The sequence below is a fragment of the Tursiops truncatus genome, chromosome 10 (genome assembly GCF_011762595.2).
Source record: "Tursiops truncatus isolate mTurTru1 chromosome 10, mTurTru1.mat.Y, whole genome shotgun sequence".
NCBI lineage: Eukaryota > Metazoa > Chordata > Mammalia > Artiodactyla > Delphinidae > Tursiops > Tursiops truncatus.
In genome coordinates this window covers 40,929,449-40,953,794 of record NC_047043.1, presented here as the reverse complement: position 1 = coordinate 40,953,794, position 24,346 = coordinate 40,929,449, and the positions used below count along the sequence as shown (strand labels likewise).

Genomic DNA, 24,346 nt, shown 5'->3' with positions numbered 1-24,346 from the left:
TTGAGAACATTTATAACACAGAAGTCCACCCACTGGAGTGAAGGTTCTCAGCCCCACATCAGGCTTCCCAACTTGAGGGTCTGGCAATGGGAGAAGGAATTCCTAGAGAATCAGACTTTGAAGGTTAGTGGGATTTGATTGCAGGACTTTGACAGGACTGGGGAAAACAGAGGTTCTACTCTTGGAGGGCACACACAAAGTAGTGTGTGCTTCAGGACCCAGGGGAAGGAGCAGTGACCCCATAGGAGACTGAACCAGAACTACCTGCTAGTGTTGGAGAGTCTCCTGAAGAGGCAGGGGGTGGCTGTCTTTCACCATGAGGACAAGGACACTGGCAGCAGAAGATCTGGGAAGTAATCCTTGGCATGAACCCTCCCAGAGTCCATCATTAGCCCCACCAAAGAGCTGGGTATGACCCACTGTTGGGTCAGCTCAGGCAAGACAACCAAGAGGGAGCGAATCCAGCCCCACCCATCAGCCCCACCTTCATCCTCAGTGGATGAGGATTAGATAGCCTCATCCACCAAAGGGCAGATAGCAGGAGCAAGATGAACTACAGTCCTGCAGCCTTTGGGACAAAAATCACATTCACAGAAAGATAGACAAGAAGAAAAGGCAGAGGGCTATGTACCAGATGAAGGAACAAGACAAAACCCCAGAAAAATAACTAAATGAAGTGGAGATAGGAAAACTTCCAGAAAAAGAATTCAGAAAGATGATAGTGAAGATAATCCAGGACCTCAGAAAAAGAATGGAGGCAAAGATATAGAAGATGCAAGAAATGTTTAACAAAGATCTAGAAGAATTAAAGAACAAACACCCAGAAGAACTAAAGAACAAACAAACAGATATGAACAATACAATAACTGAAATGAAAAATACACTAGAAGGAATCAATAGCAGAATAACTGAGGCAGAAGAACGGATAAATGAACTGGAAGACAGAATGGTGGAATTCACTGATGCAGAACAGAATAAAGAAAAAAAAAAGAAAAGAAGTGAAGGCAGCCTAAGAGATCTCTGGGACAACATTAGATGCAACAACAGTCACAATATAAGGGTCCCAGAAGGAGAAGGAGAAGAGAGAGAGAGAAAGGACCTGAGAAAATATTTGAAGATATTATAGTCGAAAACTTCCCTAACATGGGAAAGAAAAGAGCCACCCAACCACGCAACCCCAGGAAGTGAAGATGATCCCAAGCAGGATAAACCCAAGGAGAATGACGCCAAGACACATAGTAATCAAACTGACAAAACTTAAAGACAAAGAAAAATTATTGAAAGCAACAAGGGAAAATGACAAATAACATACAAGGGAACTCCCATAAGGTTGACAACTGATTTTCAGTAGAAACTCTACAAGCAAGAAAGGAGTGGCATGATATATTTAAAGTGATGAAAGGGAAGAACCTGCAACCAAGATTACTCTACCCGGCAAGGATCTCATTCAGATGCGACAGAGAAATCAAAAGCTTTACACAGAGGCAACAGCTAAGAGAATTCAGCACCACCAAACCAGCTCTACAACAAATACTAAAGGAACTTCTCTAAATGGGTAACACAATGGAAGAAAAGGACCTAAAAAAATAACACATTACAGGGCTTCCCTGGTGGCGCAGTGGTTGAGAGTCTGCCTGCCAATGCAGGGGACACGGGTTCGTGTCCCAGTCCGGGAAGATCCCACGTGCCATGGAGTGGCTGGGCCCATGAGCCATGGCCGCTGAGCCTGCGTGTCCGGAGCCTGTGCTCTGCAGCGGGAGAGGCCACAACAGTGAGAGGCCCATGTATGGCCAAAAAAAAAAGAAAGAAAGAAAGAAGCACATTACAAATAAATACTGGTAATAGGAATATATATACCTATAATTACCTCAAACATGAACGGATTAAATGCTCCAACCAAAAGACACAGGCTCGCTGAATGGATACAAAAACAAGACCCGTACATATGCTGTCTACAAGAGACCCACTTCACACCTATGGACACATATAGACTGAAAGTGAGGGGATGGAAAAAAATATTCCATGCAAATGGGAATCAAAAATCAAATACACTAAACTTTAAAATAAAGAATGTTACAAGAGACAAAGAGGGACACTACATAATGATCAAGGGATCAATCCAAAAAGAAGATATAACAATATAAATATATATGCACCCAACATAGGAGCACTTCAATACATAAGGAAACTGCTAACAGCTATAAAACGGGAAATTGACAGTAACACAATAATATTGGGGAACTTTAACACCTCACTTACATCAATGGACAGATCATCCAAACAGAAAATTAATAAGAAACCACAAGCTTTAAATAACACAATAGACCAAATAGATTTCACTGATATTTATAGGGCATTCCATCCCAAAACAGCAGATTACACTCTCTTCTCAAGTGCACATGGAACATTCCCCAGGATAGATCATATCTTGGGTCACAAATCAAGCCTCAGTAAAGTTAAGAAAATTGAAATCATATCAATATCTCATATCTCATTGCTGACCACAATGCTATGAGATTCAAAATCAATTACAGGTAAAAAAAATAACAAACACAAACACATGGTGGCTAAACAATACATTATTAAATAACCAAGAGATCACTGAAGATATCAATGAGGAAATCAAAAAATACCTACAGACAAATTACAATGAAAACACAATGATCCAAACTGTATGGGATGCAGCAAAAGCAGTTCTAAGAGGGAACTTTATAGCAATAACATCCTACCTCAAGAAACAAGAAAAATCTCAAATAAACAACCTAACCTTACACCTAAAGCAATTAGAGAAAGAAGAAAAAAAAACCCACAAAGTTACTAGAAGGAAAGAAATCATAAAGATTAGAGCAGAAATAAATGAAAAAGAAACAAAGAAAGCAATAAGAAAGATCAGTAAAACTTAAAGCAAGTTCTTTGAGAAGATAAACCAAATTGATAAAACATTAGCTAGACTCATCAAGAAAGAGGTAGAGGACTCAAATCTATAAAATTAGAAATGGAAAAGGAGAAGTTACAACAGACACCACAGAAACACAAAGCATCCTATGAGACTACTACAAGCAATTCTATGACAATAAAAAGGACAACCTTGAAGATATTTTCAAATTCTTAGAAAAGTATAACCTTCCAAGACTGAACCAGGAAAAAATAGAAAATATGAACAGACCAATCACAAGTAATGAAATTGCAACTATGATTAAAAATCTTCCAACAAACAAAAGTCCAGGACCAGATGCCTTCACAGGTGAATTCTATCAAACATTTAGAGAAGAGCTAACACCCATCCTTCTCAAACTCTTCCAAAATATTGCAGAGGAAGGAACACTCCCAAATTCATTCTATGAGGCCACCGTCACCCTGATACCAAAACCAGAAAAAGATACTACAAAAAAAGAAAATTACAGACTAATATCATTGATGAATATAGATGCAAAAATCCTCAACAAAATACTAGCAAACAGAATCCAACAACACATTAAAAAGATCACACACCCCAGGTATGCAAGGATTCTTCAATATACACAAATCAATCAATGTGATACACCATATTAACAAATTGAAGGATAAAAACCATATGATCTTTTCAAATGATACAGAAAAAGCTTTTGACAAAATTCAACACCCATTTATGATAAAAACTCTCCAGAAAGTGGGCATAGAGGGAACCTACCTCAACATAATAAAGGCCATATACAACAAACCCACAGCCAACAACATTCTCACTGGTGATAAACTGAAAGCATTTCCTGTAAGATCAGGAACAAGACAAGGTTGTCCACTCTTGCCACCATTATTCAACATAGTTTTGGAAGTCCTAGCCACAGCAATCAGAGAAGAAAAAGAAATAAAAGGAATACGTTGGAAAAGAAGAAGTAAAACTGTCACTTTTTGCAGATGACATGATACTATACATAGAGAATCCTAAAGATGCTACCAAAAAAATACTAGAGCTAATCAGCTAATCAGTGAATTTTGTAAAGTTGCAGGATACAAAATTAATGCACAGAAATCTCTTGCATTCCTATACACTAATGATGAAAAATGTGAAAGAGAAATTACGGAAACACTCCCATTTACCATTGCAACAGAAAGAATAAAATACTTAGGAATAAACCTACCTAGGAAGAAAAAAGACATGTGTGCAGACAACTATAAGACACCGATGAAAGAAATTAAAGATGATACAAACAGATGGAGAGATATACCATATTCTTGGATTGGAAGAATCAGCATTGTGAAAATGAGTATACTATCCAAAGCAATCTACATATTCAATGCAATCCATATCAAATTACTAATGGCATTTTTCACAGAACTAGAACAAAAAATCTTAAAATTTGTATGGAAAACACAAAAGACCCCGAATAGTCAAAACAGTCTTGAGGGAAAAAAACGGGGCTGCAGGAATCAGACTCCCTAACTTCAACTATACTACGAAGCTACAGTAATGAAGACAGTATGGTACTGGCACAAAAACAGAAATATAGATCAATGGAACAGGATAGAAAGTCCAGAGATAAACCCACACACCTATGGTCAACTAATCTATGACAAAGGAGGCAAGGATATACAATGGGGAAAAGACAGTCTCTTCAATAAGTGGTGTTGGAGAAACTGGACACCTACATGTGAAAGAATGAAATTAGAACACTTCCTAACACCATACACAAAAATAAACTCAAAATGGAGAGATTTAAATATAAGAGTGGACTCTATAAAACTCTTAGAGGAAAACATCAGAAGATCACTCCGACATAAATCACAGCAAGATCTTTTTTGATACACCTCCTAGAGTAATGGAAATAAAAACAAACAAATGGTACCTAATGAAACTTGAAAGCTTTTGCAAAGCAAAGTAAACTACAAACAAGATGAAAAGAAAGCCCTCAGAATGGGAGAAAATATTTGCAAACGAATCAATGGACAAAGGATTAATCTCCAAAATATATAAACAGCTCATGCAGCTCAATATTAAAAAAAACAAACAATCCAATCCAAAAATTGGCAGAAGACCTAAATAGATATTTCCCCAAAGAAGACATACAGATGGCCAAGAAGCACATGAAAAGCTGCTCAACATCACTAATTATTAGAGAAATGCAAATCAAAACTACAGTGAGGTATCCTGTCACACCAGTTAGAATGGGCATCATCAGAAAATCAACAAATGCTGGAGAGGGTGTTGAGAAAAGGGATCCCTCTTGCACTGTTGGTGGGAATGTAAATTGATACAGCCACGATGGAGAACAGTATGGAGGTTCCTTAAAAAACTAAAAATAGAACTACCATATGACTCAGCAATCCTACTACTGGACATATACCCATAGAAAACCATAATTCAAAAACACACATGCACTCCAATGTTCATTGCAGCACTATTTATAATAGCCAGGTCATGGAAGCAACCTAAATGCCCATCGACAGATGAATGGATAAAGAAGATGTGGTACATATATACAATGCAATATTACTCAGCTATAAAAAGGAACAAAATTGGGTCATTTGTAGAGAGGTGGATGGATCTAGAGACTGTCATACGGAGTGAAGTAAGTCAGAAAAACAAATATTCTGTAAGGCAGAAATGGAGACAGAGATATAGGGAACAAACGTATGAACACCAAGGGGGGAAAGTGTTGGGGGGGGGTGATGAATTGGGAGATTGGGATTGACATATATACACTAATATGTATAAAATGGATAACTAATTAGAACCTGCTGTATAAAAAATTAAAGAAAATTCTAAAATTAAAAAAGATAAATAAATAAAGCAAGTAAAAATCTAAGATTTTTAAACCTACATAAAGCAATGGAAGAGGGGCAGGAGAAGAAATCTTTGCTGTGGAAACCCGCACCCTTAGCAATGTGGAAACCTGCACTCCTTAGTTCCTGTCTTCTTTGGTACATACACAAGGTCAAGAGAAATCTTAAAGCAATAATAATAAAAATAATGATAAATAAATAAATAATAAATGGGAGAGATAAAAGCCTAAGTTTGACGAAGAGCTCCTATATGATTATATCCTGGAAGAAAAAGTAAATATTGTCTCTATAGGAAAATTTCTTTAACATTAAAAAGTTTATTGTGCTGATAAATTATCTATTACATATCATACATAACCTGTATATGATAAATTGTCTGTTACCTATTACATATAGAGGAAGGGAAGAAGGGAGGAAGGAAGGAAGGCAGGAAGGAGTAGGGAGGGAGGGTCAGAGGGAGTAAAGGGAAAAGATGAAGAGAAAAACTCACAAGGATTTCATTACTTGAATAATCAAAAACAACCTAGTAACAGTTGGAGAAGCCAAATCTCTGGTCTTAACTCTTCCAAAAGAAATGTAACCCTGCAAACAATTTTTGTTCTCTTCCCTCAAAACTATTCAGTAAACCACTTAATCATTTCTAGATCTAAAAATGTTAAACATTTTAAACTGAAAAAATTTCTTGATAAAAGGTTAGCAATGATAAAAAGATAATTTTATGACAAAAGAGATTGAGCCATCTTGATTGAGAAACAAATGTTGAAAAAGTAGCAACTTGTGACAAAGCCAGTAGTCATTCATAATAAAAGGCAATATTATCTAGTTCACCTTTTAACAAAGGTGTTTGCTCTATAATTGTAACACATGGGTGATAAGGAAGTGCAGGTGAAGGTCACAGTAAAAATATAATTTGATGTATATATGTCCATGCTACTCTCTCACTTTGTCACAGCTACATATATACACTTCCAAACGTAAAATAGATAGCTAGTGGGAAGCAGCCGCATAGCACAGGGAGATCAGCTCAGTGTTTTGTGACCAAACTAGAGGGGTGGGATAGGGAGGGTGGGAGGGAGTGAGATGCAAGAGGGAAGAGATATGGGAACATACGTATATGTATAACTGATTCACTTTGTTATAAGGCAGAAACTGAAATTAACTCACCATTGTAAAGCAATTATACTCCAATAAAGATGTTAAAAATATATATATATATATATATATATATATATAAAATTTAATGAATAATTAGATAGAAAACTGAAAGTCACCCGCATTGTCGTCAAAGTTGAAAGTCAAACAGATAGTTTGGTTGGGAAGTCAGATGTCTAAGAAAACTCAGAAGAAAAGAAAGAATGTAAATACTACAATAAAGAAAATTCCCTGTAATTACTCATTTACATTCTCTTTGGTGGGAAGGAAACTCGTTAAATGGTCATTTTCACACAAAAACATGCTCTTTTCCCTATTGAAGCAAATTAGGAGGAAAATAAAATTTAAGAGGCATACATGCTGGAAAGCACTATTTCTCATTTTAAAAAAAAGAAAAAAGGAAAACATTTCCAGGAAAATGAGATGAAACTAAAATACAACCCCCTTTCAATTCTGTCCACAATATTTTTATACATTTTTCTAGGGTTTCAAGAAAGAAATGACATACCTAATATCATGGGTTTCATTACTAATTTATAAAGAATGAGAGAAAAATATTTTATACCACATTTTATATAACTGAGGTTAGCAATTGCTTTTTCTACTAAGTTGAGACTCTTCAGGGCAGAAATCACTTTTGTCTAATTAAATACATTAAATGACCAGAAAGCAATCAGTATATTTTGCAAACTCACGAGTAGTCAGATAAACAAAACACCATTCCTCTTTTTGGTATCTTCATTTTAATTAGTGAATTGATTTTCTAAGCCTCTATGTCTTCTGGATGCCCATTTGTCCAATCAATTCTATTAGTTATTTAACTCTGTCTTTAGTTATCAATAGAACTATGCCTCAAAGTACATCACCATAGTTTTATATCCGTAGGTGGAGTGTGAGGATATTTTGTAAGAACTCAAAAGGACCACAAATTGATATAATAATGGATTGAATGGTAATTTCAGAGAAGCATAAACTTCATTCTGAAGTGTCTTTGTTTAAAAATCCATCTAATATAGAATGATGAGAGGAGACCTTCAAGATGGCAGAGGAGTAAGACATGGAGATCACCTTCCTCCCCACAAATACATCAAAACTACATCTACATGTGGAACAGCTCCTACAGAACACCTACTGAATGCTGGCAGAAGACCTCAGGCTTTCCGAAAGGCAAGAAACTCCCCACATACATGGGTAGGGCAAAAGAAAAAGGAAAAAACATAGATGAAAGAAGAGGGATGGGACCTGCACCTCTGGGAGGGAGCTGTGAAGGAGGAAAAGTTTCCACACACTAGGAAGCCCCTTCACTGGAGGAGACAGGGGCTGGGTGGGTGCGAAGATTCGGAGCCACGGAGGAGAGTGCAGCAACAGGGTACACAGAACAAAGCAGAGAGATTCCTGTACAGAGGATCAGTACCGACCAGCACTCATCAGACTGAGAGGCTTGTCTGCTCACCCACTGGGGTGGGAGGGGGCTGGGAGCTGTGGCTCTGGCTTCAGAGGTTAGATCCCAAGGAGAGTAATGGGGTTGGCTGCATGAACACCACCTGAAGGGGGTTAGTGTGCCACAGCTAGCCAGGAGGGAGTCCAGGAAAAAGTCTGGAACTGCCTAAGAGGCAAGAGACCATTGTTTCAGGGTGTATGAGGAGAGGGGATTCAGAGCACTGCCTAAATGAGCTCCAGAGACAGGCACAAGCTGTGGCCATCAGCATGGACCCCAGAGATGGGCATGAAATGCTAAGGCTGTGGCGGCAGCCACCAAGAGGCCTATGCGCAAGCACAGGTCACTATCAACACCTCCCCTCCCGGGAGCCTGTGCAGCCCACCACTGCCAAGGTCCCGTGATCCAGGGAGAACTTCCCCCAGAGAACACATGGCATGCCTCAGGCTGGTGCAACGTCATGCCGACCTCTGTTGCAGCAGGCTCACCCCGCATTCCATACCCCTCCCTCTCTCGGGCCTGAGTGAGCCAGAGCCCACTAATCAGCTGCTACTTTAACCTCATCCTGTCTGGGCAAGAACAGATGTCCTCAGGTGACCTACAGGCAGAGTCTGGGCCAAATCTAAAGCTGAACCCCAGGAGCTGTGCGAACAAAGAAGAGAAAGGGAAATTTCTCCCAGCATCCTCAGGAGCAGTGGGTTAAACCTCCACAATCAACTTGATGTACCCTGCATCTGTGGAATACCTGACTAGACAAAGAATCATCCCAAAATTGAGGCAGGGCACTTTGTGATCAACTGTAGCCTTGGGGTTTGTTTTCTGCATCTAATTTGTTTCTGGTTTTATGTTTATCATAGTTTAGTATTTAGAGTTTATTATAATTGGTAGATTGTTTTATTGATTTGGATGCTTTCTTCCTCCTGTTTATATATATATATATTTCGCTTTTTCTCTTTTTCTGAGTGTGTATGTGTATGCTTCTTTGTGTGATTTGTCTGTATAACTTTGCTTTTACCATTTGTCCTAGGGTTCTGTCTGTCCGTTGTTTTTTTTCTTTGTATAGGTTTTAGTGCTTGTTATCATTGGTGGATTTGTTTTTTGGTTTGGATGTTCCCTTCATTCTTTCTTTCCTTTTTTTAAATTACTTTTTAATATTTTTAATTTTTAATAATTATTTTTCATTTTAATAACTTTATTTTATTTCTTTCTATCTTTATTTCTTTTTTTCTCCCTTTTCTTCTGAGCCGTGTGGCTGACAGGGTCTTGGTGCTTGGGGCAGCTGTCAGGCCTGTGCCACTGAGGTGGGAGAGTCGAGTTCAGGACATTGGTCCACCAGAGACCTCCTGGCTCCAAATAATATCAAATGGCAAAAGCTCTCACAGAGATCTCTGTCTCAATGCTAAGACCAAGCTCCACTCAACAACCAGCAAGCTACAGTGCTGGACACCCTATGCCAAACAACTAGCAAGAAAGGAACACAATCCCATCCATTAGCAGAGAGGCTGCCTAAAATCATAGTAAGATCATAGATACCCCAAAACACACTCCAGAAGTGGTCCTGCCCACCAGAAAGACAAGATCCAGCCTCATCCACCAGAACACAGGCACTAGTCCCCTCCTCCAGGAAGTATCCAGAAACCACTGAACCAACCTTAGCCACTGGGGGCAGACACCAAAACATCAGAACTACGAACCTGCAGTGGGCAAAAAGAGACACCAAACACAATAAGTTAAGCAAAATGAGAAGACCGAGAAACACACAGCAGATGAAGGAGCAAGATAAAAACCAACAGATGAAACAAATAAAGAGGAAAGAGGCAGTGTACCTGAAAAAGAATTCAGAGTAAGAAGAGTAAAGATGATTCAACATCTTGGAAATAGAATGGAGAAAATACAAGAAATATTTAACAAGGACCTAGAAGAACAGAGAGCAAACAAACAATGATGAACAACACAATAAATGAAATTAAAAACTCTCTAGAAGGAATCAGTAGCAGAATAACTGAGGCAGAAGAACGGATAAGAGACTGGGAAGAAAAAATAGTGGAAATAACTACTGCAGAGCAGAATAAAGAAAAAAGAATGAAAAGAATTGAGGACAGTCTTAGAGACATCTGGGACAACTTTAAATGCACTAACATTCAAATTATAGGGGTCTCAGGAAAAGAAGAGAAAAAGAAAGGGACTGAGAAAATATTTGAAGAGATTAGAGTTGAAAACTTCCCTAATATGGGAAAGGAAATAGTCAATCAAGTACAGGAAGCACAGAGAGTCCCGTACAGGAAAAATCCAAGGAGAAACATGCCAAGACACATATTAATCAAACTATCAAAAATTAAATATAAAGAAAAAATATTAAAATCAGCAAGGGAAAAAAAGCAAATAACATAAAAGGGAATGAGCAGAAACTCTGTAAGCCAGAAGGGAGTGGTAGGACATGTGATCAAGGGAAAAACCTACAATCAAGAATACTCTACCCAGCAAGAATCTCATTGAGATTCGACAGAGAAATTAAAACCTTTACAGAAAAGCAAAAGCTAAGAGAATTCAGCCCCACCAAACCAGCTTTACAAAAAATGCTAAAGGAACTTCTCTAGGCAGGAAACACAAGAGAAGGAAAAGACCTACAATAACAAACCCAAAACAATTAAGAAAATGGTAATAGGAACATACATATTGATAATTACCTTAAATGTAAATGGATTAAATGCTCCAACCAAAAGACATAGACTGGCTGAATGGATACAAAACAAGACCCATATATATGCTGTCTACAAGACACCCACTTCAGACCTAGGGACACATACAGACTGAAAGTGAGGGGATGGAAAAACATATTCCATGCAAATGGAAATCAAAAGAAAGCTAGAGTAGCAATTCTCATATCAGACAACATAGACTTTAAAACAAAGACTATTACAAGAGACAAAGAAGGACACCACATAATGATCAAGCCAAGAAGAAGGTATAACAATTCTAAATATTTATGCACCCAACACAGGAACACCTCAATACATAAGGCAAATGCTAACAGCCAAAATAGAAATCAACAGTAACACAATCATAGTAGGGGACTTTAACACACCACTTTCACCAATGGACAGATCATCCAAAATGAAAATAAAGAAGGAAAAACAAGCTTTAAATGATACATTAAACAAGATGGACTTAATTGATATTTATAGGGCATTCCATCCAAAAACAACAGAATACACTTTCTTCTCAAGTGCTCATGGAACATTCCCCAACATAGATCATATCTTGGGTCATAAATCAAGCCTTGGTAAATTTAAGAAAATTGAAATCATATCAACTATCTTTTCTTACCACAATGCTATGAGACTACTTAACAATTACAGCAAAAAATCTGTAAAAAATACAAAGATGTGGAGGCTAAACAATACAATACTTAATAACCAAGAGATCACTGAAGAAATCAAAGAGGAAATCAAAAAATACCTAGAAACAAATGACAATGAAAACATGATGACCCAAAACCTATGGGATGCAGCAAAAGCAGTTCTAAGAGGGAAGGTAACAGCAATACAATCCTACCTCAGGAAACAAGAAACATCTCAAATAAACAACCTAACCCTACCCCTAAAGCAATTAGAGAAAGAAGAATAAAAAACCCGCAGAGTTAGCAGAAGGAAAGAAACCACAAAGATCAGATGAGAAATAAATGAAAATGAAATGAAGGAAACGATAGCAAAGATCAATAAAACTAAAAGCTGGTTCTTTGAGAAGATAATCAAAATTCATAAACCATTAGCTAGACTGATCAAGAAAAAAGGTAGAAGACTCAAATCAATAGAATTAGAAATGAGAAAGGAGAAGTAACAACTGACACTGCAGAAATAGAAAAGATCATGAGAGATTACTACAAACTATTATATGCCAATAAAATGGACAACCTGGAAGAATTGGACAAATTCTTAGAAAAGCACAACCTTCTGATACTGAACCAGGAGAAAATAGAAAATATAAACAGACCAACCACAAGCACTGAAATAGAAACTGTAATTAAAAATCTTCCAACAAAAAAAAGCCCAGGACCAGATGGCTTCACAGGTGAATTCTATCAAACATTAGGAGAGAGCTAACACCTATCCTTCTCAAACTCTTCCAAAATATAGCAGAGGGAGGAATGCTCCCAAACTCATTCTACGAGACCACCATCACCCTGATACCAAAACCAGATGAAGATGTCACAAAGAAAGAAAACTACAGGCCAATATCACTATTGAACATAGATGTAAAAATCCTCAACAACATACTAGCAAACAGAATCCAACAGCACATTAAAAGGATCATATACCATGATCAAGTGGGCTTTGTCTCAGGAATGCAAGGATTTTTCAGTATACGCAAACCAATCAATGGAATAAACCATATTAACAAATTGAAGGAGAAGAATCATATGATCATCTCAACAGATGTAGAAAAAGCTTTCTACAAAATTCAACACCCATTTATGATAAAACTCCTCCAGAAAGTAGGCATAGAGGGAACTTATCTCAACATAATTAAGGCTGTATATTGACATATGTGACAAACCCACAACCAACATCATTCTCAATGGTGAAAAACTAAAGCCATTTCCTCTAAGATCAGGAAACCTCTCACCACTATTATTCAGCATACTTTTGGAAGTTTTAGCCACTGCAATCAGCGAAGAAAAAGAAATAAAAGGAATACAAATCAAAAAAGAAGAAGTAAAGCTGTCACTGTTTGCAGATGACATGATACTATGCATAGAGAATCCTAAAGATGCTACCAGAAAACTACTAGAGCTAATCAATGAATTTGGAAAAGTAGAAGGGTACAAAATTTATGCACAGAAATCTCTGGCATTCCTATACACTAATGATGAAAAATCTGAAAGAGAAATTAAGGAAACACTCCCATTTATCATTGCAACAAAAAGAATAAAATACCTAGAAATAAACATACCTAAGGAGAAAAGACCTGTATGCAGAAATCTATAGGACACAGATGAAGGAAATTAAAGATTATACAAACAGATGGAGAGATATACCATGTTTTTAGAATGGAGAATCAACATTGTGAAAATGACTGTACTACCCAAAGCAATGTACAGATTCAATGCAATCCCTATCAAACTACCAAAGGCATTTTTCACAGAAGGAGAACAAAAAATTTTGCAATTTCTATGGAAACACAAAAGACCTCAAATAGACAAAGCAATCTTGAGAAAGAAAAACAGAGCTGGAAGAATCAGGCCCCCTGACTTCAGACTATACTACAAAGCTATAGTAATCAAGACAGTATGGTACTGGCACAAAAACAGAAATATAGATCAATGGAATAGGATAGAAAGCCCAGAGATAAACCCACACACATATGGTCACCTTACTTTTGATAAAGGATGCAAGAATATACAGTGGATAAAGATAGCCTCTTCAATAAGTGGTGCTGGGAAAATTGGACAGCTACATGTAAAAGAAAGAAATTACAACACTCCCTAACACCATACACAAAAATAAACTCAAAATGGATTAAAGACCTAAATGTAAGGCCAGACACTATAAAACTCTTAGAGGAAAACATAGGCAGAACACTCTATGACATAAATCACAGCAAGATCTTTTTGACCCATCTCCTAGAGAAATGGAAATAAAAACAAAATAAACAAATGGACCTAATGAAACTCAAAAGCTTTTGCACAGCAAAGGAAACCATAAACTAGACGAACAGACAACCCTCAGAATGGGAGAAAATATTTGCAAATGAAGCAACTGACAAAGAATTAATCTCCAAAATTACAAGCAGGTCATGCAGCTCAATATCAAAAAAACAAACAACCCAATCCAAAAATGGGCAGAAGACCTAAACAGACATTTTTCCAAAGAAGATATACAGATTGCCAACAAACACATGAAAGGATGCTCAACATCACTAATCATTAGAGAAAGGCAAATCAAAACTACAGTAGGCATCACTTCACACCAGTCAGAATGGCCATCATCAAAAAATGTACAAACAGTAAATTCTGGAGAGGGTGTGGAGACAAGGGGACCCTCTTGCACTGTTGGTGGGAATGTAAATAGATATAGCCACTATGGAGAACAGTATGGAGCTTCCTTAAAAAACTAAAAATAGAACTACCATATGACCCAGCAATCCCACTACTGGGCATATACCCTGAGAAAACCATAAGTCAAAAAGAGTCATGTACCACAATGTTCATTGCAGCTCTATTTACAATAGCCAGGAGATGGAAACAACCTAAGTGTCCATCAACAGATGAATGTTTAAAGAAGATGTGGTACATGTATACAATGGAATATTAGCCATAAAAAGAAACGAAATTGAGTTATTTGTTGTAAGGTGGATGGACATAGTGTCTGTCATACAAAGTGAAGTCAGAAAGAAAAAAACAAATACTGCATGCTGACACATATTATGGAATGTAACAAAAAAATATGTTTCTGATGAACCTAGGTTCAGGACAGGAACAAAGACACAGATGTAGAGAATGGACTTGAGGACATGGGGAGGGGGAAGATTAAGCTGGGATGAAGTGAGAAAGTGGCATGGACTTTTGTATACTACCAAATGTAAAGTAGATATCTAGTGGGAAGCAGCCGCATAGAACAGCGAGATCAGCTCAGTGTTTTGTGACCACCTAGAGTGGTGGGATAGGGAGGATGGGAGGGAGATGCAAGAGAGAGGAGTTATGGGGATATATGTATATGTATAGCTGATTCATTTTGTTATAAAGCAGAATCTAAGACACCATTGTAAAGCAGTAATTTACTTACTCCAGTAAAGTTGTTAAATTTTTTAAAAAAATAGAATGATGCTTCCTGGCCTATGCCATTTTGATGTAAAAGTTGTTGATTAATAAGTTTCAATTACTTGATTAAGCATTTGGTTTCAAACTTTGCTTTTAGTGCTCAGGGGCTATCTCCAGGCAACTTTTCAGTTCATTATAAGTTCAAAAGTCTGCCTGGTTGTACCTTCTTATGCTACAATAAATACATTTTTGTCTTGTCTCATCATCTTTGGTGTGTAACTTTTTGTAACAGAGTTTTGAAATCATATTTTATGGCAGTGAAGCTGCTAGGGGAAATTCATGGATTTAACAATCCTATCTAACATCTCCTGTCATGTGGGACTGTCCCCAGGACAGGACAGATCAGTGAATGTGAGCTGTTTCAGTTTGGCTCAACTGTCAGGCTAAAGAATTTTCCATTACATGGATGGATGGTGAGATCAACTGAGTTTAGAACCATTCAATTTATTCTGTGGCAGCAGCAAAAGAGAACGCAATAGCGACCAGAACTGAATTTGAGTTAAGTTCTGATGAAGTAGCCATGCTGAGATCATAAATTGTTATTACTCAATTCATTATTTAAGGAGCTTTCAGCATTTATGCTTGTGAGCTGTCTTTTGTGTCTGCCTCCACTGTAGATTTTGGCCACATTGAAGTGGTGGTTATAGCTTCATGTAGAGGCCAGTTGATAGTATATGCAGCTTCCCGGTTTCCTAGTATATTCATTTTTCCTCTCCTGCAAGGTCAATGAATAAGATCAGGAAAGGTCTGGAATTCACTTTTAAGTGCTCTGCTAGACTTCTTTCAATTCTGACAGTCTGCTGACACAGAAGTTGGGATATACACAAGAATAAACTGATTGAAAGAAAATATAAATAAGTCTATGCACCACCAAAATACTTGCAGAAGAACTCAAATTTTCTACAAATTATCTGAAAATACATAGGTTTATGTGTACATAAACAGAGCTTTAAACTTGTTGTATAGTCAGGAAAAGCTATGAAAAGAACTGGCAACTCCTTTTAACGAAAAGAATTTCTTACAGCGGAAAATGGAGTTTATCATTCCAGAGGACAATAAATGGTGATAAATTATAGTTAGGTTAACTTGACATTCTACAAAGAATCTTGTTTAAGGTAAAATGCATGAATTTAAAATTATACTAATACAAAAGAACAAAACTTTTATTTTACAGAATTAGATCATATTTGAAGAATACGTTGCATCGATATGTGAAATTTATTTTAACTGTTGGCATTTTTGTCATATAATACTAGATTACTTCTATAAATTTTTATAATAATCCCATACTGTCTAGAATGTCACATTAAGCCTCTAAAATATCAGTGTCATATAAGCAATAGATATATAATGAATATTTTCATTGATGATGGAAATATGCCTTCCAAACAGGAATTTCCATTTCTTTTATGTGCAGATTTAGTGAACACACCTTATATATCAATAAGATTTCCCTATTTAATTTAATTAATTAAGGGCTCCCTTTTATTTTATAAAATGAGAATAATTGCCTCTAATTATCATTTTCAATGATATTAGTCTCCTAAAAATGCTTAACTTATTGAAATCCTATCAGTCTTCACAAAGTATATATAAATAAGCAGAAAACATTATCATCTCCATTTTATAAATAAAAACTGTAGCTAAGCATGAGAAAGTATTTATAATGAACTTTTTCAAGGCTTTTAGCCTACTCACAGTTCTTAGATTTTAAATAACCCAGATTTTAGAATTTGAAGGATCCTTAAAAAGTACCTCTTCTGAATGCCTCATTTTATGCATTAAGACACAAACTGGGCGAGATGAAATACCTTGCTCAGTGTCATAGAGCTAGTATAATACGAGACAAGATATTTCTTATGCTTCACAAATATGACCGTAATTTCTATTTTCAAGAATATTGTTAGTTATCATTTTCCAACTGAACTTTAAAAAGAGTATAGCACCTTACATTCTTTTGCAAGTCTATTCTATTATAGATTACCAAATGTGGTGGTGATCTTGCGTATCCTGGTTGTACCCACAAAGATTTCTGGATTGCTTGCATTGCTGAAGCATGTAATAATATTTGAGATATAAAATATATAACCCATGTCGCTTTGTTGCATTTGAAGAAGACGAATAAGGATGTAAGGTTTCCCTTTGAGATAATTTATGAAATTTTATATTGCATAAATGTATATTTTCATGTTTTTCCTGAATATTTTATAAAGCACCATCAACAACCTTCCATTATACCTTCTTCAACATATAGGATATATAAGGGGAAGATAGTATACCTTTTTTGCACATAAACCAAAAAAACAATGATGCCTTAAAAGAACTTAAGCCCTTATTCCCTATCTAGTAACACTCAATCTAGGGTATCACATCATCTCTATTATGTTGATATGAATCGAAACAATAGATCTTCTGTCAAATGTACTAATATACCAAACCTAAAGCATTGCATTACTTCAAAAGGAAGCAGATATTAGAACTAAGACTGCAGCACCTATATGACTCATTTAATCAGTGACTCCATGATGTCTTTATAAGAAGTAATATCTTGGTCCCCAAAACAATACCAACAATAGGTAGAAAAATTTTAGGAAAAAACATTTAAATACTTCAAAATATCATCCTGAAAATACTTAAGAATTGTTTTATTATGTAAAAAAATAGATATTTTTTATTACTAAGGATATTCCAATCACAAATATTTTCTTGCACACACCATATTCATAGAGGCATCTCTATATTTTGTACAGTTATTTATCCAAATATCAAAGACTTTCTCATATGCACACTCACCTGATCAGAAAAGAAGTCACTGTGCTCTTCCAGGTATTTACTGAAAGGGTTGGGTTCATAGACTTCCTCCTCTTTTCTCAGTAATATTTTTGATTTTACAGGTACGGGGCGAATTACTCCAGGCTTCGTCTTCATGAATATCAAATTTTTAAAAAATAAAGGAAAAAATACTATTAAAATGAATACATAGGTATATTAAGTTATTCATATATTCTCACAGCAATTTTTTTATTTTAAAATGATTTTATAAATACATAAAAACATCTAGAAATCAAATGATTTTTAACTAATGTAACTAGTTTTAGTTACCTGTTACAGCACAATCAACTCATTAAGATCTACTATTGTGACGTTCAAAATGCAAAAACATCTTCTTTTATCTAGTCAAACATGTTCCTATATCCTTGCCAGTGTATTCAGTCAATAAATATTTCATTTGACAAATATTTATTGAGAGCATCCTCGGTGCCAGACAGCGTACTAATTTGGGGCATGATAGGATAGACGAATCTAGTACAATCCAGCAAGCCCAAAACAACTTTCTTTTTCTGGAAACCCTAAAATCCCAGAAGTCATGTTCAGACTGTGTATGATGAAACCAAGGGTGGCTTTCTGACACAAGGGACTGGGGGCTGGGTAGCAAACAGATGTTCTCTTCCATGAATATGGAACACTGCTTTAAACTGCTCTGCAGCCATGCTGGGAGACTGAAATTATAATACGTGGATTTGGGAGCTATGGGAAAGACTTAATCTGCCATAAAAGCAGATCTGATGAGACCAAGAAAAATACAGCAAAGTGTATGGAGAAGAGACACACTTGAGGGCTCTCCAGAATTGAATTCCAAAACATTCCTGGGACCCAGCTGAATTTCTTCTCTGAGGCTTCCTAAGATTTTCCTTTTCTTTTACACAAAATTCCCTTTTTTTTTTCCAACTCAGTTTGACTTCTATAACTTGCAATCAAAAGAGTTTGAGTGAATAGACCAGTCATTTCAGATTCGTGGATTTGTACCCAATGTCAGTCTGACAAGAGAGAGAGAGAGAGAAGAATCTAGTTTGGGGCAATTTCAAAATGATGTTTCACAAACACCAAAATCTCGTTACACTGTAAAATGTCACAAAATGATTGATAAGTTTACAAAAAAAATCCCAAACAAGAATTCAGTAAAAAGTTGTGATGCTTTTTCTCTTTGAGCATTTTGCTGTAATCATTCTTCTCAAGCCCATTTCCTTTCAGAAAATAGTAAATTAGCTCTCCTCAGTCTGTGCTGATGCTCTCGAATTAAGCCTTAAGGGAGGACATCTATCTCTCTGCCCTATAAGCCACCCGTTATGTTTTGAGTCTTGAATAAATGCCACTCTGCAATATTTTTTTCAACCCATATTTTCCCAGCTGGCTTTCATATCTATGCCAACTGGGGGAATAAAGATTGAGAAAAAAATCTCTATCTTCCCCAGGCAGGGAAATATCTCCCACTTAAGAAACTCTGATTTCTCTCCAGGGGAAAAGATGAGCAAGTAACAACGAGTTATGCATGACGTCACACAGTTGAGTATACATATGAGAGTAATATCCTCCAATGAACTCAGCACGAGAGCAAAGCTCAAGCAGGTGCTGATTTCTACAGTCACCTGTCATAGGGAGACGCCTGATACCTGGGTCATGATCCGAAACTGTCCAGATTTCCTGTCTCTCTTTTCCACGTGACTTCCTGTTTCATTTCTCCTTCCTGCTGCTCCTACTCTTGTACCTTCTCTCCTGCTCCTTTGGGAAGCAGGCAATCAGTACAACTCCGGTACTCAGGGCTTACTGGGTTCTAAAACCAACACGGAAGTTTAGACACTAAACTTGGTGGCACCAGCCAAAAGATGAAAGCAGAGGGAAGAAATCTGACCAGAAGCACTTGATATGCTGTGAGAATCCCCCTGCCAGAGAAACTTGATGCCCTGGTTCCTGCATTGCTAGCAGGTGGATGTTCTGGGTCATCCTGGCCTGGAAACTTCCACTCAGATCATCTCTCTCGGGATCATCATCCTCCAGGGTGAATCCAGAAAAGACAGTCCTCTGGTTGGCTGGATATCAAGTAGCTTTAATATCAGAATCAGTTACTGACCCTTCATGCTTATTTCTCTGCCAGGTTTGATGCTTTTTTTGTTATGAATTTCCTGGATTTGATAGTTGTCTGGCAATTGAACAAGGATTCTTTCCCTATTTCCTCTATTTCCACCTGCTCTTTTCTTGGACTCTGTGTTCCTAGGCTTTGGTCTACCTGAAATCTCTGAATTTTCCTCATTCTAGTTTGCGTATTTGGTCTCAATACAGTTGCCCCAATTCTTCCATTATATTCATTACCTCTTTCCTTAGTCCTGTTTTTATTCCTGCACCATAACTTGCTGTCACTTACCAGCCAACATTTCATGGACAGGGAAGCCAACTCCAGGCAAAGGAAGACTAAACATAGTTTGCCTTTGACATTGTTCACACTTCCTGCCCTATAACCTTTTTTTTTTTTTTTTTTTTTTGCGGTACGCGGGCCTCTCACTGCTGTGGCCTCTCCCGTTGCGGAGCACAGGCTCCGGATGCACAGGCCCAGCAGCCATGGCTCACGGGTCCAGCCGCTCCACAACATGTGGGATCTTCCCGGACCGGGGCACGAACCCATGTCCCCTGCATCGGCAGGCGGACTCTCAACCACTGCGCCACCAGGGAAGCCCTGCCCTATAACCTTTAACCATACCCTTCACACCTAACTGTGTGTCGGCCTTTGGTCAAATTGAAACTCAAACCTTGTTGGCCCAATTCTGAGCCTCATGTACTCTCCATAAACCATGGTACACTGATCAATCCTGTATATGGCAGCCTCTGCACCTTGCTCATACCATTCCACATGGTTTGAAACCAGCCTCAAAACACTTGAGGATTCATTGCAGATAATGACATCATCATTATCCCATAGACCCAGATTCCATATCTTACAGGCACTACATTCAATATTTTAAATTGATTATCTCATCAATTCCTTATCAACAACCCTGTGAGAGACTTAGAATCAGTCACATGCCAAAGCCATACAGTTAATATGTGAACAAGTCGAGGTTTAATCCAGGTCTAGTCTGATCATAAACCCAGGGTTTTAATTACTCTGATGTCTACTCCAGAGATAGAGACAGGGAGAGAAACAGCATAGAGAGAAACTTAACATGATTTTTAAACACCCACCTCTCTATAACGTCCTCTGGGCAATCACTAACAAAGTCCTAGTATTTTTATGTTTTTGATTCCTTCTAAATCCATTGCTTCTGTTTTATTTCCACTGCCAATTGCCACATTCATGACTTAGGCCATGGTTAACTTATTACATGTCATTTTACTGTTCTTTTCACTAGTCTTAGTAAATCCAGTTTTTCTTACCTTAAGCAGGGCACAAACACTACATTTAGCCTCCTAAAGGATTCTGTAGTTTGCACAGCCAGACGTCAAAATTTATACTGATATTTCTCTGGACTTGGTATAAAATCCAGTCCCAAGAAGCAGCATGATATTGGTGGGGGGAAAGTATAAGGACATAGATTTTGATTTTTGCAATAGTGTTAATAGACTGTATGACCTTGGAAGAAAGCCATTCGACCTGTCTGGACCATCAACTAAAGGATCCTAATCCTCCTGCATGATTAGGTCCTTTAATAATGAATAATGGCACATTTGATTATTTACATTCCTGCCTCCTCAAGAACCACACCACACAAAGTTATTGCATAAGTCTTAGAACAGACTGTCCTTTATCAATTCCTAATCTATGCTGCCTCCTTGCTCATAGTCACCTGGTATCTTCAGACTCTAAGTAGACTGGTTCGCTAATTCTGGCAAACCTAATTTGCTAAGTCTGCATCCAAACAAAAACAAAGGAAATTAGATTAACAAGTGAGAAGACTCTAAAAAGGTGAGCTACTCTAAGACGATCATTGACAGCAACATGACAACTAAACTCACCCGAGGAGGCCCTTCCTTCATTTTTTAGCTGCTAAAGAATCGAAAGATCCAGCTAGACTCGTGAGTGATACAAACAAATGTCATTCTTACAATGCCAGGGAAAGCAACACCATAATTTTCGTTCCAGCCTACGTGGAGAAATAAAAACAGGTAATGACTCCCATAGTCAGCAAAAGGAGCACAGAAAGAACAACAAGAAGGTTCTCCAAATAGCAAATTTCAATGTATTGTGATGAACCTCCTGAGAACTGATTTACACTGGATGTAAGACTTTTCCCCCCTCTTTTGGAGCTATATTTTGAAAACAAAAAAAGGTTAATCTTTCATTCTTGCTAGTAAAATATTTCCCCCACCTTTAGAAAAAAAGCATTATCATTGCAGAAAAGGGTAGGCAGATGTTTTATTTTTAACTGGAACCAGAATACTGTGATTCTGATAACAGAATACTGTGATTCTGTTATTGTAAGTTTTAAAATCTGAGAACCTCATTAGAGCCAGGAGTACATATGGGCTTTTATTGGATGCGGAGTCTGCCTGTTTATATTCTTCTTGACACAATTCCAAGAGTGCTAGATCCCAACAGTCATGGACAATTCTGCTCTCCATTTGCTTTGATGAGAAGAGTAGTTCGCACAATACTGATAAAGTCTTTTTTTAAAAACTGAAGTATAGTTGATTTACAATGTTGTGTTAATTTCAGGTGTAAAGCAAAGTGATTCAGTTATACATATATATGTATATGTTGCTATACATATATATGTATACATATATGTATTCATATATATACATGTATGTATGCATGTATTCTTGACATATACGTATGTATGACATATATGTATGTATTCTTGACATTTTTGAAGTGCCTTAAAGACAAAGCAACCATTGTCTTGGAGCTCTGAAGCATTCCTCTATCAGACCATCTCTCAGATGCTCTCTGCAGGCATTTTGCCAAGTGAGACCTATTCTATGTCAGTAACTGTAGTGTCTACCCAGATGAATAAGACATAACACTTGTACTCAGAGGGCTCACAATTCAGGTGAGTTAAGCACAGAACAATCACTGAGTAAATCAAGCCATGTCACAGGACTCCAGTCAAAGCACTGAAATTCCTCATCTTCTCACTTAGAGTAAAAACCCAAACCCTTACAATGCCTGCAGGATGATGCCTACAAGGCTCCATATGACCTAATCTTTCACTCTCCAACCAGCTTCTCCCTTTCCAATCTTGTCTCCTGCTACTGCCCCTCTCTCTCCCTCACTCTCCACTCTGGCACACACTGTGTTCCCTACTCTGGGAGTTTGAATCTGCTCTTTGTATTGTCTGGAACTCTCTTCTCCCTTTCCAGGACTCTCTCTTTCAATTTTTCAAGTCTCTGCTCAAATGCCACCTTATTAGCAGACAGGTTTTCCCTAATGACCCATGTAAAATATCAATCCCCACCTCCTCTTACTCACCCTATTTTTTTTCCATAGTACTTAACACAATCTGAACTCAGTTTATGTTTATTTTCTTCCTTCCTCCACTAGAATGTATTTAAGATCTGTGAGACCAGAGATCATTGTTTTGTTCACTGTTATCTCTCCAAAACCTAGAACTGTGCTGGGAACCTAATAGATGCTAAATAGACATTTGAAGGATGAATAAACTAATTGACAGGCAGAAGTTCAATATGCTGGCTATGATCCAGTATGGGTCTCCCCTTATTTTTCCTGGACTGACTTTTTGATTACAGTATAACCAGGAAGAAGGAACTTCGCCAGATAGAAGATCTACGTGCCTTTCACCCCTAGGGGACCAGAAGAATGAATGTGAGTTGGTGAGCTCCACCCTCAGAGATAAGAAAGAGTAGAAAGCTGAAGTTATCATCTCCAATGATACAGGAAGTCAAGACCAGGGACCAGAGGCCACATCTTTAAGGACTTTGCAAGATTTTAACTCTATTTTTAAAAAATCATTTCTTTTTCCCCCTATTTGATTGCAGTGATAAGCGTTAGGTCTTAACATGGAAGAAAATGACATAATCTTCTTTGGAGAATTCAAGAGTGGGTGGAACTTGGGCGATCACATCTAACTCTATTATTAGTCTTAAGGGAGAAAAAGTCCAAGAGATACAGTATGTGGAGTCCCGGGGCCTGGGGGCAGGTTTTAATGGCCTGTAGGGCACTGATCCCACTATTCATTTGTGTTTATAATTCATCAAGTATACACTTATCCTTGAATATTGCTACTCGGGCACTGTGAAAATAGATATTGTTTCTGTCCTTTGGAACTTATAATCATAATTCTATGACAACAAGTTGGTACTGCCTCTGGCTGGAGACCAAAGTTGAAAATTAACTGTCAACACTGACCTAGAGAATCCATTATATGGATAATGCCTTCTTAGAA

At 37.4% G+C, this 24,346-nt stretch overlaps 1 protein-coding gene across 1 annotated transcript in view; it reads right to left on the bottom strand.

Annotated features, from left to right (window-relative positions):
- The window catches only part of MLIP (muscular LMNA interacting protein), a 107,127-nt gene that overhangs the window by 15,364 nt on the left and 67,417 nt on the right, over nt 1-24,346 (bottom strand). Inside the window, exon 11 of the mRNA XM_073787805.1 lies at nt 17,964-18,092. Within this exon, the coding sequence (XP_073643906.1) occupies nt 17,964-18,092 (129 nt within the window). The remainder of the gene's footprint in view (nt 1-17,963; nt 18,093-24,346) is intronic.